This window comes from Solanum lycopersicum, chromosome 3, assembly GCF_036512215.1.
Source record: "Solanum lycopersicum chromosome 3, SLM_r2.1".
In the NCBI taxonomy this organism is placed as follows: domain Eukaryota; kingdom Viridiplantae; phylum Streptophyta; class Magnoliopsida; order Solanales; family Solanaceae; genus Solanum; species Solanum lycopersicum.
Window position 1 is genome coordinate 8356066 of NC_090802.1, and position 16941 is coordinate 8373006.

A 16941-nucleotide genomic window follows, 5' to 3' on the forward strand; every position below is an offset into this window, starting at 1 on the left:
TTAATAAACCATTAGTGTTATATATAGTTATGAATTATGTTGGTTTGCTTGGATCTAGAGAACATAGATATTTGCTTAAAGTATTTTTAGTCTTGAAGAAATTTTATGTTGGCAGAAAATATAAAAGTATCTTAGTTAGTCGGTAATATTTGAAGGTTTTTAAGTAGGATAAACTTATTTATTCGTGAAAAAAATATAATTAGAAATAATAAAATCAATTTCGTCCAATCAATATAAATTTGAAGGAGTTACTGATTTGTCCATTTATTGCTATGATCAAACTATGTTGATAAATCACTCAAAATACAATTATATAAAAGATAGTTACAAAGCGAAGTTAAACATTTTCAAACTAAAATAGATTAAAAAAACATATTTTATATATAATTTAATATTAGAAGTAAAATTTAATATATAAAATAGGCAAAAGACAATTAATGCTTTTAGAATTTATATTTATTGATTATAAATTATATATATTTTTATATAATTGAAGTATATCACCAAGCTGGAATAGTTCAGTTGGTTAGAGCGTGTGGCTGTTAACCACAAGGTCGGAGGTTCAAGCCCTCCTTCTAGCGTTTCATAATTTTTGCAATTTTGTATATTTTTTTATTCTTTCTTTTTTAAATTTTTCTTTGTTACTTTTTTAATATAAGATGATTTTGACGTATTTGATTTTTGTTAGACAACATTTAACTAGTACAAGTTGATCTACAGGAAGATCGCTTCGGCTTTGAGAAAAAAATAACATTTTATGTGTAGCTCTTTAATTTTTCTTTATGATGTGTGAGTTGTTAGTAGCGTATTCATTCAAATGTATGATGACTTTGATCTTTATGCTATATTCGATAGCCACGAACATCAGAGAACACCTCACTATATCAAGTTGATCTTGAGGAGGATGCATCTAGATCGCTTTGATTTTTTAGAAAAAAAGATTGTATGTGTCACACGTTGATCTTTTTACGTATACTCAAGAGATTATGTGATATTTCTAGAAATATCCTCAATGGAATGTGTATGTCCTTTGGAGATGCAAGTTAGAATTTAGAATAGAGCATTCTCAAAGAATTTCTAACGGACCTAAGGTTTGAAGAACATGAAATGAAATTGTCTTGTAAAGAATCACCTTAAATTGAATATTACTTTATTTTTATGTCATTCCGATTAACAGATATATCAAAGGAAAATTTGAACCATTCACAACAAAGCTCTCATGTATTTGCATTTAGTAAAGGTTTTAATCTTAAATATTTAGATTGACTTTATTTATGTATTAAGTTATGAATCTTAATTATTAAGTATATTTTTTATAAACACAATTGCTTCTTCTTCTTTAAAAATAAAATAAAATTGATGTACCGCAAATGTAAAGCGTTTTGAGCGAATTATATATTAAAAGACTCAAAATATTGAGAGGGTTTTATATCTAAAATTTGGAATTTAGAGGTGATTTTGAGTTGATCGAGATTGAATAGTCAGTATATATTTTATGTATACTCGGTGTATATTTCATATATACTTAACTATATTCAACTTTTTGAGTGTATCATAATATATAGCTCATGTATTGATAAGATATATTGTATAGTCAGTACATACTTTCTATGACATTTGACAAGCTATATTGTACGTCCTACATTTTTGAGTACGTCCTACGTTTTTGACTACTTTTTATGCAAATAAAACATGACTATATCTATTGTAAACATTTGAAACTATCTCAATCTTTATATGGTTTATAGTGACGCATCTAGAATTTCAATGAATTCTTAGCTAAAATAGTTGCTTGTCGAACTTATCTTTAACTCTACATGTACTTGTTTATTTCACATATATAAGATTCGCAGGATCTTTTACACGTCATTTTATTGTACAAATACTACTACTACAACAATAACTATTACTACACTACAATCTCAAGCAAATTTGAAGTCATTATTAATCATATGGCTCCATTTAAGCTCATTTCAATTCATTAAATAGTTATCGACCCACATCGATGCTTGTGTAAGTCATCGTAGGCTCCCCGGAGCTAACTGTTGGTTCACCACATGGCCTAGGTGAATAGTACACAGGAACAGGCATCTTCATTGGAAGATTAGGCAACGATGCCTCGAAATTCAGAACATGAATTGCTTGTTTTATCGATGGCCTTAGATTGCTCTCGGGATGAGCACACCACAACGCGATAATGATCAATCGTTCTACTTGTTCTCGTTCGAAATCCATGTTTAATTTCTCATCAACAACAGTAAGAAGTTTTCCTTTTTCATAAAAATCCCAAACATACTCTACTAATCCTGCATCACAATTCCCTGTCCCTGGATCAACTGATTTTCTTCCTGTTGCAATTTCTAATGCAACTATTCCGAAGCTGTATACATCCGACTCTTTGCTTGCTCGTCCTGTTTTTATGTATTCCGGAGCCAAATAACCTAGAGTTCCGGCTAGCCCTGTAGTCTGAGGACCTAACTCATGGTCCATTAGTCTAGCTAAGCCAAAATCACCAAGCTTGACATTAAAACTTGAATCGAGCATTATGTTGCTCGATTTTATGTCTCTGTGGATCACACATTGCTCCCATTCTTCGTGTAGATAGAGCAACGCGGATGCTAAGCCAAGTGAAATCTTGTACCTCATAGTCCAACTAAGAGGATTCCTTTTACCAAACAAATGAAAATCTAAGCTACCATTTGGCATGAATTCGTAAACAAGTAAGAACTCACCTTGATCATGACACCAACCGATTAGTTGCACAAGGTTTCTATGCCTTAATCGACTAATAACCTTCACCTCGGTTATGTATTCCTTTTTCCCCTGCTTAGACCCTCTCGAGATCTTCTTTACAGCAACCGCTATGTCAAGATCAATGAGGTACCCTTTGTAAACTTCTCCAAATCCTCCTTCACCTAATTTTCGTTCCTCTGAGAAATGATTAGTTGAAGTATCCAGCTCTTTATACGAAAACTTTCTTGGTCCTGCCCCCTTTTCAAGATCATCATTGAAAGATGTTAAGCTTATTGTCTCTGGATTTCCCTTCACCTTTCGTCTACGTTTCCTCAAAACTATCAAAGCCAAAATCGCGCTCACTAACAAAATCCCACCTAATGTTGTTAGCCCTGCAATAAGTCCAATCTTTTCGCGATCATTTCCACCTAACTCTGTTATAACAAGACTCGAGCTGAATTCCCACGATTCAAGTGTATGTCTCTCGACATTTAGTCCTGTTGCAGCAGAGAATCCAATTGTGACCCACGGAGGCAGAACATCTCTGAGGTTTATTATGTAAAACATGCTCGAATTCGGACCTGTTCCATAGTTCCAAATGACACTAAGATTATTTGTTGTAGCATTGTAAGTAATCCATGTCTCAATAGGATTACCACTATGTAAACTAACATTCCAAGGAGCTGTTACAGATGAAGCAATTGAATTGTTGTTGATACCAACGTGCTCGAATGGAGGATCCCATTCGACGTTTGAAAATGTATCAAACTCAACAGAAACAATTTGGCTTTGAGCTGAATCACTAGTGGTTGTATTAAACAGTCCAAGAAAGCCACCATCTGAGTTAGGTGGAATTCGAAAACCAACTGGAGCTAGGAAAAACGCGATACCATGACCATATGAGGAACGATTTTGAGTGTCTATAGTGAACGAAAAACGTGTAGAGAAATCAGCTAGCTTTGTGGAGTCATGATCAGGATCCCATAGTGGAACTTTCTCTCTATAGATGGCATGAGCAACGCGACATAGATAGTTCGCTTTGTTAAACTCGACCTCTCCTACAGACGCGACTGCATCTCCTTCGTAGAGTATGTCAATCACGTCCGGTCCAAATCGAGATATTTGAAAGGACACTGAATTCACAAATGGAATTAGCAAGGAGGCAATGAAGAGAGCTATGCAACATACATTGGAAGACATAATTATCATTGGTCAATTAAATGGAAAAATGCTTAAACATAAATGTTTGTATTGAACAAGAGTAAAATCAATGGAAAAATTGATCGAACTGACAAAGTGCTGAATTTCAGTGGATAACTATAGTTTTTGCTTGAGTTTATGCATAAACAAATGATAATAGTTTTCTTGTTGATGATAAGGTTTAGCTACCAACTTAATTTTGTAATTGTAAGAAACTTTATAATAAGGACTAAGCAAGCAATCTTCTACCTTAAACAATGTAAGCTCTAACTAACCAACTATAATAAGTTAAAGTTAGATTGTGACATAAAATATTTTTAAGCTTGAAAAACTACCTAAATTTCAAATTGTGTCCCACAAACATGAATATATTTACAAAGGTAGCCTTATTGTGTGATATTGAAAGTCAACTCTCATTTTTTTTATGTGATTTGACAAGATTATAGAGAAAGCAATATATAGAATTTGTTATCTAGTGTTGACTTGAAATGATCGTGTGTTGCGTGTATTTTTTTAGTGGGGTGGTCGAGTTAATTGCTCACCCAAGTATACATGATCAACAAATAATATAATAATAATTTAAAAAATATGTTACTATGAAGACTTTCTGTTCATCCATCTTCATTCCAAACAAAGGCGAACATCTCCATTGAGTGACTGTAACTGCTATGGTTTACAGTCAATAGTTCTTAACGTAATTTGAGTAAGGATCTTTCACCTATCTAAATTCGGGCTCTTATGAACTCTCATAATTTATGTAACCACAATGACATGTCCTCCTGATTATCTCCTACTAATTGCTCAACTATTTCTAATTAAATGACTATCTAGATTATAAACATTTATTTGTGGAAGAAATCTTAGCTATATAAATTGATGTTTTCATAGTTATTTTTTTGTAATGAGAAAAGACATAAAGTGACATCTAAAGTTGTCCCGAATTTTTAATAAGACACTTTAACTATATGAGTATCCTATTACCCCACGAAAGTAGGAGATATTTTTGTAAATACGCCACTTTGACCCGTTTTCTCCCTATGTTTGTTTTCACGCAAATAATACGCGTGAATGATAGATTTTTCTTCCAATTAACAAGTGACACGCGTCATTTTTTAATCTATGATTTAATTCTTTCCTTTTTAAAGTACTCATTTTCCCCAACTTTTCCCCATTCTTTCAAAGGAACTATTTTTGACAACTGTTGCTTTTATTCGATATGGTCTCCTTGTTGCCTCTTGTTATTCTAAAGAAAAAAAATTCTTTTCTCTTGAATGAAGGTACTGCCGAAGTGAATCTTGCCCAAGCTCGTAGATAAATGCTTCGAAGCTGGCAAAAAGGGTAAGGCAAACTAGAGCTTCATTGAATCAAATTTGAAGATGAAAGGTGTGAGGATCTTGGTCCTTCTGTAGAGACTTTCCTCTTCTTTTTTTTCAAATTCTTTTCGTTTTCTAAAATTGGTGATTTTTTTTTGTTTGTCCGAGTCTTTTTAACCCAAGTCTGTAATTTTTTCTCCTTTATTATTAATAAGGGAAAAATGTCTGATATATCCCTCAACTTTGTCATTTAGAGCTGATATACCCCTTGTTATGAAAGTGGCTCATATATACCCCTACTTGTAAATAAATGGCTCACATATATCCTTTTTCCTCTAACGGAAATGAAAAAAAATAATTTTAATCTAAATTTTTATTATTTTTTCTTAAAAAATATAATCTCATATGAGTAAATTTAATCCTCGTCAAAAATACTTTTTTGACTTTTTTTTTGTTTCAATGACTAATTTATAATTATTATTTTGATAATCAAATTTATTTATGTTTCACTAATACTCTTGTAAAACTTATTGTAGATGACCAAATTTTTTCTTCGAATACGAAATTAAATTACAATACACACGAAAAAAATAGTTTAATTTTTTATTCTTTAAACTAAGGAATGAAAGAAAAAAACCAAATAAGAATAAAAAATTCAAATAATTATAATAAAAGAAGTCAAAAAATAATTTATGTATGAAAAAAATTAAAATATACCCTGAACTTTGATAGAAGAATCATATATACCCCTAAATAATTTTTTTTGAAAAAATAGAAGTAATAAATATAAATTTAAAACTAATCTTTTAAATTCCGTTAAATGAAGGGTATATGTGAGCCATTTTGTAACGACAGGGGTATATGTGAGCTGTTTGTATAACGGTAAGGGTATATATGAGCCACTTTTATAACGAGGGGTATATCAGCTCCAAATGACAAAGTTGATGGGTATATCAGACCCTTTTCCCTATTAATAATAATGGACCATTGGTCCAAGATGAATTTTTTAAAAAAGAAGGTAAGATTCTAACACTTTTTAGTTTTTATCTTAAAATAATTTCTAACATGTGTTTTTCTCCAGAAGATCACAAATCCATGAAGAAGAAAAAATATAATCTATATCAAATACTAAAATGAACATGAAAACTTCTTGTTTGCTCAGCTAATTTCCCAAGAAATTGACCAACAAAAGGTGAAATTGAAATAGATGTAAACTTCAAAAGAAGTTGTAATTGAATTGCAATTGAGCAAGAAAATAAAATATAAAGAAAGAAAGTGAGAAATTTAGAGAGAAGAAAAGAAAAGAAAGTGTACCATTTATCTTTTTAAACGATTTGGGTCGGGTTAAACCTGTATTTAATTGATATTTAAATTAAATTAATTAATTAAAAGGAGAGTGTGTCTCACGCGTGTGAGGTTGATGAGAAAATGAGCCAAAATGGTCAATTTACAAAGATATTTAATACTTTTGTGGGGTAATAGGACATTTACATAGTTAATGTGTCTTTTTAAAAATCTGAGACAACTTCAGGTGTCAATGTCTTTTCTCTTTTGTAATAGATGAGAAAGATGAGAAGTATTATGCTAACGTTTGACTATCTGATAAATATTATTTGAGTGAAAATTTTACCATGTATTTGACCATAGTATTTGGGAATTATATTTCACCTTTTCAAAAAATATGATTTATATTACAAGTTTTAAAAACTATCAAAACAAACCATAAATTTGTATTACATAGCACATGACTTTATTACCCTAAGCCGATTGTTCATCATTTTCATCAATAAATATATCATCACTTTTATAGTCATTGAATTTCAATCACCACTTTGATGTTCACGTAAAAAATTATATAAAACAATGCAAAAAATTACTATGGAGGGTGTTCTTATATAAAAGATAAAAGTTTGGTGTAGAATTTGAATTATTAAAAGTTACCAAATCATGAGATTTGACTCAAATACTTAAGCTAGCGTTTGACCATAGATTTCAAATATTCTTGGCAAATATTATTAGGGTGAAAATTTGGGTGAAATTTCACCATGTGCTTGCTAGTATTTGAGAAATATATTTCACTTTTTTAGAAAAATATGATTTATACCCATAAATTTTTAAAACTATCAAAACTAACCATAAGTTTGTATTACAAGTGAATTGGATTTTCGTTCCAACGATAACAAATAGTGTCCATGACACTAGAGTAATGTGGTAATTTGGAGTGAGTGAAACATGCATCATTCCATACATCATGAAGTAGACAAATCACATGACATTGTTATCATGAGCCTATTGTTCATCATTTTCATCAATAAACATATCATCATTTAATATTCAGTAAATATTTCATCACTATTTTGGTGTTCCGCGTAAAAAATTATGTAATACAATGCAAGCAACTACTATAGAGGGTGTTTTTGTAAAGGATAAAAGTTTGGGGTAAAATTTTAATTTTCAAATATTATTTGGGAAATCTATGGCCAAACGGCTAGCTTTTTTCTATTATTTGGATAATTTACTAAATTATGTCAAATTATATGGACAAATACTATTTACCATATTTTCTCCCAAATTTTACTCGCGAAATTTATATATGGTGAAATGTGCCCTATATTTTATTTATATTTTGAGGTTGATATAGTGAAAGAGACCGTTAGGAGAAGAAAAAAATATTCTTCTCCAAGCTTTTCACAATACAAAAGTGAGGCATTGTAAGTTGAAGAAATGCATATTTCTATTGATGGATATTTGAAATCTTTAACTAATTCTGAGTTGTTTAAATTATATAACATTGTTAGACTGTTGTATCGTTTAAAGAACAGGTCAAGAAATATATTATTGAATCGATGTAAATTATGTCTCAGAAACTTGAATCTCCTTAAAAAAAACAGTGAAATTTTCATAGCTCATTCTAAATATATATTTATTCAATTTATTTTTTAACTACAACTTATATATTACAATAATTTAGTCAAGAAGGTATTGAAGAGATTAAACTCCTAGTAGAATAAACTCTTGTCCTCTGGCCGGAAGATACATTCTGATAGCCCATCTTTTGCAAACTATGTATTGATAACTGAATATATTATGAATCATATTAAGACTCCAAAATATATTATGGAGTATCCACCGTAGTTAGTTATTTTTAATCTTTGATTTACAAAATCATTTGTCAATGTATATATTATCGTTGTTATTAATAGGTGCATAGGTCCATCTCCTATATTTGATGAGAATGTATATTCCTATTATAAACGTGAATTTGTTTATCGATATTCAGGTTCAAGATTAAACACTAATTTTATATGGAGATAAGTATTGAAAATTTTATTTTCTTTTTCTTTTATATATCATTTCAACTTCTTTTCGTTCGTACTTTCTTCATATTATTGATTAAATCTGAATCTTTAGTAATGACAATTTCTATTCATACTGGATCGATTTTTCAAGAAAATATTAATATCAAGATTTTATTGAACTTTCTAATCAAAATAAGTTATATGCAATTACGTAATCTGCAGATAAATAATCTCATTATATATTGATATGGGGTAAAATTCTATTGTTATAATGATTCTAATCCCTCTTGTGAACAAGAGTTAAAGTGTCACTATGAATCGGGGTGTAGTATAACTATTGTGAGGAAAATCAAATGATGTATAAGGTGAAGGGATACATTTGATTGTTAACTGCGTCATGTCATGTGTTCCTATTTGATTTTTCATTAGAGTGAAGAATATATATATATTTTAATTTTTGAATGACAAAGACATTATTCAAAAATATGACAGATTATTTATATACCATTTATAATAGTTTGAATATATTTATCATTTTTTCTCTTTTAAAATAAGTGTAAGAAACATATTTAAATTATTTTTTTTGAATTTTATATCTAAAATATTGAACATATAAGTATGATATCAATTATACGTATTTCTCAAGCCAATATGAAATTAATATTTTAAGTTAAACGTATTTTCGACATTTATATCTATCTTCTTTTTTTTTAGAAAAAAACAGATTTGCAAGTAGAGATGCTTGCCTTTGAAGAACAAAGAAGGTAATCACTATCTCCTCCATTTTCCTTTAACCTAAAACTAATCATTGCAGAATTGTTTGTTCTCCTTCCGCATCTCTCTCTCTTTCTTCTCCGTTGATCGGAAAACAGTGACCAGAAATGGCTCGAGCCGGAGGAATAACAAACGCGGTGAATGTAGGCATAGCAGTACAAGCAGATTGGGAAAATCGTGAATTCATATCTCACATCTCTCTCAACGTCCGCAAACTCTTCGATTTCCTCGTCCAATTCGGTAAATTTCTCTAACTCATTCAATATCCTTAGGGCAAATATTCGGTTTTTGTTAAATTCCTGTTGTAAAGCGATTTCGGTGTTGATTTTGTTCTACTTTCAGAGGCGACGACGAAGAGTAAATTGGCGACACTGAATGAGAAGCTTGATACACTGGAACGTCGTTTGGAACTGCTTGAAGTCCAAGTCAGTACAGCAACTGCTAATCCAGCTCTGTTTAATGTTTGACATGATGCAAGCATTGTACTAATATTCTCAATCTGTAAGGTACTTCAATTCTGTATTATAAATAGATTGCTTTGTTTTGGAGATCATATTTGTGAAAAGTCCTTGTTTTATGAAAATCTCAATCAAATGTGCCTGAATTAGTTAGGTTAGCTATATGAATTTGTGTGAGATTCGGCTCTATTCAAGTACATTATGTTCGGATAGTTAATAATCAGTTGCAATTTTGTGGAAATGATTCATGGAATTTAGTAGCTGCAAGTATGCATACCTATTGGATCTACAGTTTCTTTCATCTAAGTTTTCAGTTCGCTAAAACTACTGTGTTGGTTCATTGCTAATGCACAATGGAGATTGTCTATGTGTAAATTGGAATGATAAGTTGATTTGAGGGGTCAAAGCATTACTATAAATTCTTCAAGACCATCTTAATCTTTTGACCTAGTTAATATGAAGCAAATGTTGTTTATACCTTCTGTAATGCCGTTTTGATATTCTTGCCTGTTTTCTTCATATGGCTTCTTGGAACTTTAATCTGCTGGATCTCAGTCTCTTATTTTTCTCTGTGAGTTGGTTCTTTTCTCATGTGCGATGGAGATTTATATGTGGAAATAGGAACATTGTGCTTGTTCATTTATAAAAGTTACTTTACCTTCTCTGGGAAAAAAATGATCGTTTTACCTTCTCATTTTTTTTCTACTAACTTTTTATGTAATACAATCATGTGAAATGTCATTCTTGTAGTCAGTAACCAATCAACGATGCTTAAACTAAAACTTGTTGTGTCATCTATGTGAATCCTCTAATCCATCCTGCTTCTTTGTAATACTAAAAGAATTATCTTTTGAAGTAAATTAGAGGTTTCTAGATCATACTTGGACATGGAAGCTTTAATTAGGACTTCCTGACTTGTAGCAGTTTTTAATACATCCTTGTTTTTAATACGTCCTTCGTTCCAATTTATGTGGCGTCGTGTGACTGGCACAGAGATTAAGAAATTAAAAAGACTCTTTGAAGTTGTGGTCTAAAACAAGTCAGAGATGTGTCTAGTAGGAAATCCTCATTAAGGGTAAAATAGAAAGTTTAAGTAAGTATGACATTCTGTCTAGGACAGACTAAAGGTGAAAGTAGACACATAAATTGGGACAAAATGAATAATCGTTTTCAATACAGAGTTTAACATAATGAAAGGTTGGACATGAGAATGAAATAGCTTGCTGGCCATATACCATACAGCTATATTCCAGACTGGTTATTGTTAACATGGTTGATTTATCTATTAAGGGTTACTTGGTATTGACTGCTATTGTTTACATGTTTTTCCCTTGCCTTCTTCATACTAGCCACCAGGTTCGTAGTTTAGATTGAGCACTGTTTATTTACAAAGTTATAAGATTATATTAATGTTAAATTTGTAATGGACTTATAGCCTATAGGAGTTAAGTAATAAGTTTTAGTTCTAGTTGGAAGTTGTATTATGTGGAAGTGGACAAGTCCATTAAGAAGATCTGGCAAATGATCCAGCTCGTAATTTTTGGTGTCTATGCGCAGAAAGGAACAAAAGATGTTTTGATGGGACTTCAACTCCTCACTGCTCTCTTAAGTCCAAGTGTTTGATAAATCTCTTTAGAAAGAGCAATCTATCCCCTGTAAATGGTGTCATTCCCCTTTAGATTGTATCAGCTCCCTCTCAGTGTCTTAGCAGCCTTGAGTTCTAGTTTCTTTTATCTGAGATAATTCAACTCTTGTCAAGAAAGAAAAGAAAGAGAATCTGAGATAATTCATTCACATATTTCTCAGATCTCTCAATCCAGAAACACCTTGAATCAAGTTATTTTCTAATTAGCCCTTCAACTTGATCACATTGCTTTCTTTCTATCAAACACATCTCATTTTTACGAAGACATGAAACTTGTGTTTTCAGACCTCATTGACCTGTTGTATCACTGTAACTTTGAGTGCTGAAAGCTCGTGTATTCCTGAAATGGAAGGGTTTACAGGGCAATGAGTATTCTCATTCCTTCCAGCTTCATTTGTTCCCTCCATATTTGATTTTGGGATCTTTACACAAATAGCCAACCAGATTCACTGTTTAGTTTTCCTAAACGCTACACATATATCATCCACGGTTATACAATATTATATTATACATCCGCCGGCTATTTTTAGTTTAAGCTGTTGGGTAGGCAGCTATTTAGGTTAATTCTTCTATTTTCTTTATTTTGATCCTATGGAAATTAACACCCTAGTTGCTGTATAAAGAACATAAGAAGTAAAAGTTTAACACCCTACATACATGTATGGTGCCTGGAAACTTTGACATAACTTACTCTGTCCATCCATCTTCTTTATGTTAACTACGCCTCTATTCCAAGCTAGTTGAAGTTGGTTATATTGATCCTTAATAGCTTGTGAGGATTCATCATATAATGAATAATTACTTGCTGGCCGTCAACCTACCGTAATTCTCTTCTTTTATCCGAGTTCTCAACTTGCAACAGGAAAAATTCTCACAGGCTATTTATGTACTGCATAAAAAACTTCTGAGTTTTTTAAGAATTACAACTTTCCTTTTGATGGTTTATTAAGTTCAACGTCCTTCTAATTCAAACTAGCTATTGTTGCAATTCTTGTTTACAGTTTAGGGATCTCGCCATCTCCTGCTAGTGAAATTTTATTTCCCTCTAGCAATTATGAATGATCTATGTTTTCACAAGATGCTGTTTGAATATTGCACCAAAGTTGGGGTGAGAGAGGGATTTCTTGGACTCAGTAAAACATGTTTGCAGTGAGCCAGTGACTATTCAAGAACTCTATCCTATCTTTTGACCCAAGGATTTCGGCTATCTGATCTCAACTCATTTCATATAATCTTCAAAGTACGGATGTCATCGTTATTATGGAAAGATAAGCCCTTAATAAGCCGTGAGCCGCTGCACAGTCTTTTAACGTACACGGTTACATTTGAGGGTGATTAAGAGTAATTTTCTCTTATTCCTTTTTTATTTTATAAAAGAAGTGATGCTACTTATCAGGGTTTAGGTAGATAAAATCTCCTGTTATTTGATGTCGGCCGAACCCTAAGTTTGGATTGTGCAGCTTTTCAGTGATGTGAGATGTGAAGTTTCAGATTTGTTGTGGATTGAATCTTATTCTTTGATAGGTTAATGCTTCAGTAATTGAATGACCCAGAGCAGTGACGTATAGCAAGCTGCACGTGTTCTTGTGCTATGCTTAGAAAAGAACCAGTGCTTGGATTTTATTAATAGTGGGCATTTATTTAGAAGCTCTCTTACATTTTAGAATCTTCTTCAATGAATAAATAAGGGACAGTTTAAGTTGAAGGAATTTGAAGGAAGTAATTTGTTTGAGAAACTTCCCACCGAATCTGTTATATGTTGCAACAGCCGTAATAGTTTCAAAAAGAAATGTTTTTTAAAAAAACAGCCGTAATCCTTGTGCTGAACAATTATCTCGGCAGTGGAGGAGCTGGTTTTGAAAGGAGGTGATGAATGGATCTATTTCAAATTTAGTGGGTGGAAGGTTAATGGATCTTTCTATTCTATAGAGAAATGATAAGATCTTCCAAACTTTAAATGGACTTCAAAGTCCTTATATCTATTATCATGGCATCTTCAAGCTCTCTTACAATGTTGGCCATGCATGGTTAGTAAGCACCAGCTTCCACAGATCCTCTTCCTTAATACCTCGATGCATAATTTGTTCAACTCTTGTGTTCCTACTATGAAGTTTAACCTGAACATCAAAGAGAACACTTGCAAGTTATTATGCAGATTAAGTAAGGCTGGACAACGGAACGGGATGTACCGGTACCATTTTGGTTAGTCCCGGTTCGGTTGCCTACAGGACTGAACGGGACATCTCGAACCGGGACACGGAACGGAATGGAACCGAGGTTTGGTATCGGTGGTTTATCCCGGTTTCGGTCTGGTCCGGTCCGGTCCGATTTCGATTAATTAATATTTATTAATTAATTAATATTATAATTTATTAATTAATTTATATTATATATTTATAAATTATAATTTATATTTTATATTTTATATTAAATAATAAATACTACCCAAGTAACCCCAACTACTCCCTATTAGTATTATATTAATATTACATTACTATATTAATATTACATTCGAGACTTAGTTGAAACAGAACCTTTCCTAGAAGGTGGTTACATAAACTATGCACCCTACTAGTAGTTCTAAATTGAAATTGTAATTTATAATACAAATTTAAATAAATCAAATTGATATTTTTTAATTTGTGTGATTGTTTTATCCTTATTTTTTTTAATTTTTAAAATTACAAATTTAATTTATTTAAATTACAAGTTATAAATATTACTTATAAATTATAACATATTAATAAATAATAAGTACTAACTTTATTAGACTTAACGTGCAAACTTAAAAGTAAAATTTTTATAAAAAATTATCTTTAAAATAACTTAAGTAAGAAATTACACTATAAATTTAAAAACTATTAATTTAAACTTAGAAAAAAAAAATATTCATATTTCGTAATTAAAAAAAATCATTTTTTGAGATAACTAGATGTGTCATTCCGTTCCATCCCGGTATATAGTGGGACGGGACGGAACTGAGTATCCGTTTCGGTAATTTCGGTTCGGTTCACCCGGTACCGATCAACTCGTCCCATTCTGGTCTGGTTACGGTTCATTCCAGTCTGGTGGTCTCGTTCCGGTTCGTTGCCAGTCTTAGGATTAAGTTATGCAAAGTTGCATTAGTTAAGCAGTTGGCATAAGTTTTATTTTGAATGAACAACACTATGTTGGTTTGCACCTCTATATATTTTTTCTGATTCGAAGAGATTCGTTTATCTTCTTTGAAGATCAGCTGGTGAAGAGGGATGAATACTTTCTCCTGGTAACATAACAAGTTTACTCTTTCGATATTTTGAGAAAGGATGAGTGCAGTAGCCTGCTAGAAAGAGAAGGATTTACCAACTTTAAGAAACTAGCATAAGCAGTGAATGTGCAGTTGTTAAAGGGATATCACTTAGGGAAGTGACAGTGGACACAAGTGGTAGTGGTAGTGGTTATTTAGTAATCCAGTGAGGGGTCTTGTGGCAGTTTGTTTGTTGGTTGTGGGGACAGAATAGAGAGCAGGTATATTGGGCTTATTGGCTATGGAAGAGTTCAGAAAGAAGGTTAAAAACAGTAGTTGTGGCAGCTGTGGTGGGGGCTATGGGAAATGTTGTGGAAGCAATCACTAATGCTTGCATTAGGTTAGGTTGTCTATATCACAATTCACAGGTGAGGCTCTTCCTAAACCTGCTAACTCGGGATGCTTTATGCCCCGGCTAAACTGGTCTAAATTGTTCTATTTCTGATGAATATCTGATAGTTCTATTTGTTTTCTGTGAGTTTTCTATATCTTCGTTATTGTTTTGTAACATTAGTAGTTTCTAAGCTCAAACATCAATGAAGGCCTAAATCTCAATTCTATTAGAATGGCTTATCAGATTATCAGAAGGTAAAATCATCTTGTGGATATTGGGGGAAAAAACAAGGGGGTCTTGGCATAAAAAATCTCAAGCTACAGAGTAAGGCTCTCAGATTGAAATGGCTTTGGAGATATTGACAAGAACCTCAAGCATATTGGAGTAAGGTTATAAATCAAATATGGTGAAGTGGATAAGTGGATGACAAAGGAAGTGAAGACCCCATATGGGGTTAGTGTGTGGAGATCAATTAGATTACGCCTTCATGGAGAAGCACACAAATATTAAAGTTGGAAATGGGCTCAAGACTTCTTTTTGGAAGGACAATTGGTTGAGATCAGATAGCTTATACAGTTTATTCCCTAACTTAGCTGTAATGGCAGTAGAATCGGAGATGAGTGTGGCTGACACATGGACACAACAAGGTTGGAACATTTATTTCAGGAGGAACTTCAATGACTGGAAAATTGATTCAGTCATTGAGTTCTTCAGAATGTTGGAGGAATTTAAAGGTACTAGTGAAGAAAAGACAGTCTTTGGTGGAAATTGGATAGCAAAGGTAGTTTCAAAGTGAACTCCGTATACAAGTTTTTGAACCAAGGAAATTTACAAAGACAACATTGGCCGTGGAAACATATATGGAAGATCAAAATCCCCTTCAAAGTAGTCTGTTTTACTTGGTTATTGACAAAAAGGCTATTTTGACACAAGAGAACCTCAAGAAGAGGAAATTTTCCTTGTGTTCTAGACATTACCTTTGTGATGAACAGGTTGAGACAATTAGCCATCTGTTTCTACAGTGCAGTACAACTACTCAGTTGTGCAGAATCTTTGTTAGCCTTAGGGGTATTAGTTGGGTCATGCCTAACAAAATAACTCATTTGCTATATAGTTGGGAGGAAGCAGGAGTAGGAGCTGCTGACAAAGACGGATGGAGGATTGTCTTAGCTTGTATCTGGTGGACAATATGGAAGGAAAGGAATTCAAGATGTTTTGAGAGTAAAAATTGTGATCTATAGATGATCAAACTAAATTGCGCTAGACTTTTTTGTTTCTGGTGTAAACAAATATGCTGTAAATATGGTTTCAGTGCAACCTATTACTGACTTGTGAATAAACGCAACTGTTACCTTCTAAAAAAAAATCATCTTGTGGATATAAAAGAAACATCATAATCCATTTTATATTCCCAAAGTGCAAGGAATATTTATTGTTTACTAGGGGATCGGATCTGTGGGGGAAAAAATCACTTTTAACCAAAACCTCTTCTTATTATTAAAAAAAAAAAGGAATAAGGGTGAGTTTGGTACGAAGGAAAATGTTTTTATAGAAAACAAGTAGATTTATGACTTATTTTCTCATGTTTGGTGAGTAGAAGATATTTATAGGAAATGATTTTTAGTGTTTGATTTATGATTGAGAAATATCTTTTATTTTTACTAGAGTAGAAAATAATTTTTGAAACTGAAAATAAATTATTATTTTTTTTTTGGGGGGGGGGTGCTAGGGGTGAAAAGAATAAAAATTTAAAGTTGAAAATATTTTTAAAAAATAAAATAATTTATTTTGGGTGGGGGGTGGGGGCCTGGTAGGAGGGTAGGGGTGAAATAACAAAAATTTGAAGTTGGATGAAAGTTTTGGAAAATGTTTTCCTTAACTTTTGAAGAGAAGTCATTT

At 32.1% G+C, this 16941-nt stretch overlaps 2 protein-coding genes and 1 non-coding gene across 11 annotated transcripts; 2 read left to right on the forward strand and 1 right to left on the reverse strand.

Moving 5' to 3' along the window:
• The first annotated feature begins 507 nt into the window (after positions 1-507).
• Positions 508-581, forward strand: TRNAN-GUU (transfer RNA asparagine (anticodon GUU)). The gene has a single exon. It is a non-coding gene; the product is annotated as a tRNA-Asn (tRNA).
• Positions 582-1801: 1220 nt separating this feature from the next.
• Positions 1802-5564, reverse strand: LOC101263086 (L-type lectin-domain containing receptor kinase IX.1). Its single transcript, XM_004234588.5, has one exon. The coding sequence runs from the start codon at positions 3940-3942 to the stop codon at positions 1990-1992; it is 1953 nt and encodes a 650-aa protein (XP_004234636.1). The 5' UTR covers positions 3943-5564; the 3' UTR covers positions 1802-1989.
• Positions 5565-9188: 3624 nt separating this feature from the next.
• LOC101263381 (protein BRICK 1) lies at positions 9189-16456 on the forward strand. 9 transcript variants are annotated; one of them, XM_069296303.1, is made up of 4 exons: positions 9209-9309; positions 9418-9559; positions 9662-9825; positions 15286-16456. In XM_069296303.1, the coding sequence occupies exons 2-3, from the start codon at positions 9427-9429 to the stop codon at positions 9784-9786; spliced, it is 258 nt and encodes an 85-aa protein (XP_069152404.1). In that variant the 5' UTR covers positions 9209-9309; positions 9418-9426; the 3' UTR covers positions 9787-9825; positions 15286-16456. The 9 variants fall into 9 exon arrangements, with proteins under 9 accessions (XP_010317765.1, XP_069152404.1, XP_069152403.1 ...); XM_069296302.1 differs by having other exon boundaries at positions 16157-16456; XM_069296304.1 differs by lacking the exon at positions 15286-16456 and adding an exon at positions 12424-12962.
• Positions 16457-16941: the final 485 nt, after the last annotated feature.

What these genes read in the sequence shown, in the direction of transcription:
- LOC101263086 (XM_004234588.5), bottom strand. Translation starts at nt 3,942, where the DNA reads ATGATAATTATGTCTTCCAATGTATGTTGCATAGCTCTCTTCATTGCC.
- LOC101263381 (XM_010319463.4), top strand. Translation starts at nt 9,427, where the DNA reads ATGGCTCGAGCCGGAGGAATAACAAACGCGGTGAATGTAGGCATAGCA. An exon ending in CGATTTCCTCGTCCAATTCG is followed by an intron (nt 9,560 to 9,661) that starts GTAAATTTCTCT and finishes TTCTACTTTCAG; the next exon opens with AGGCGACGACGAAGAGTAAA.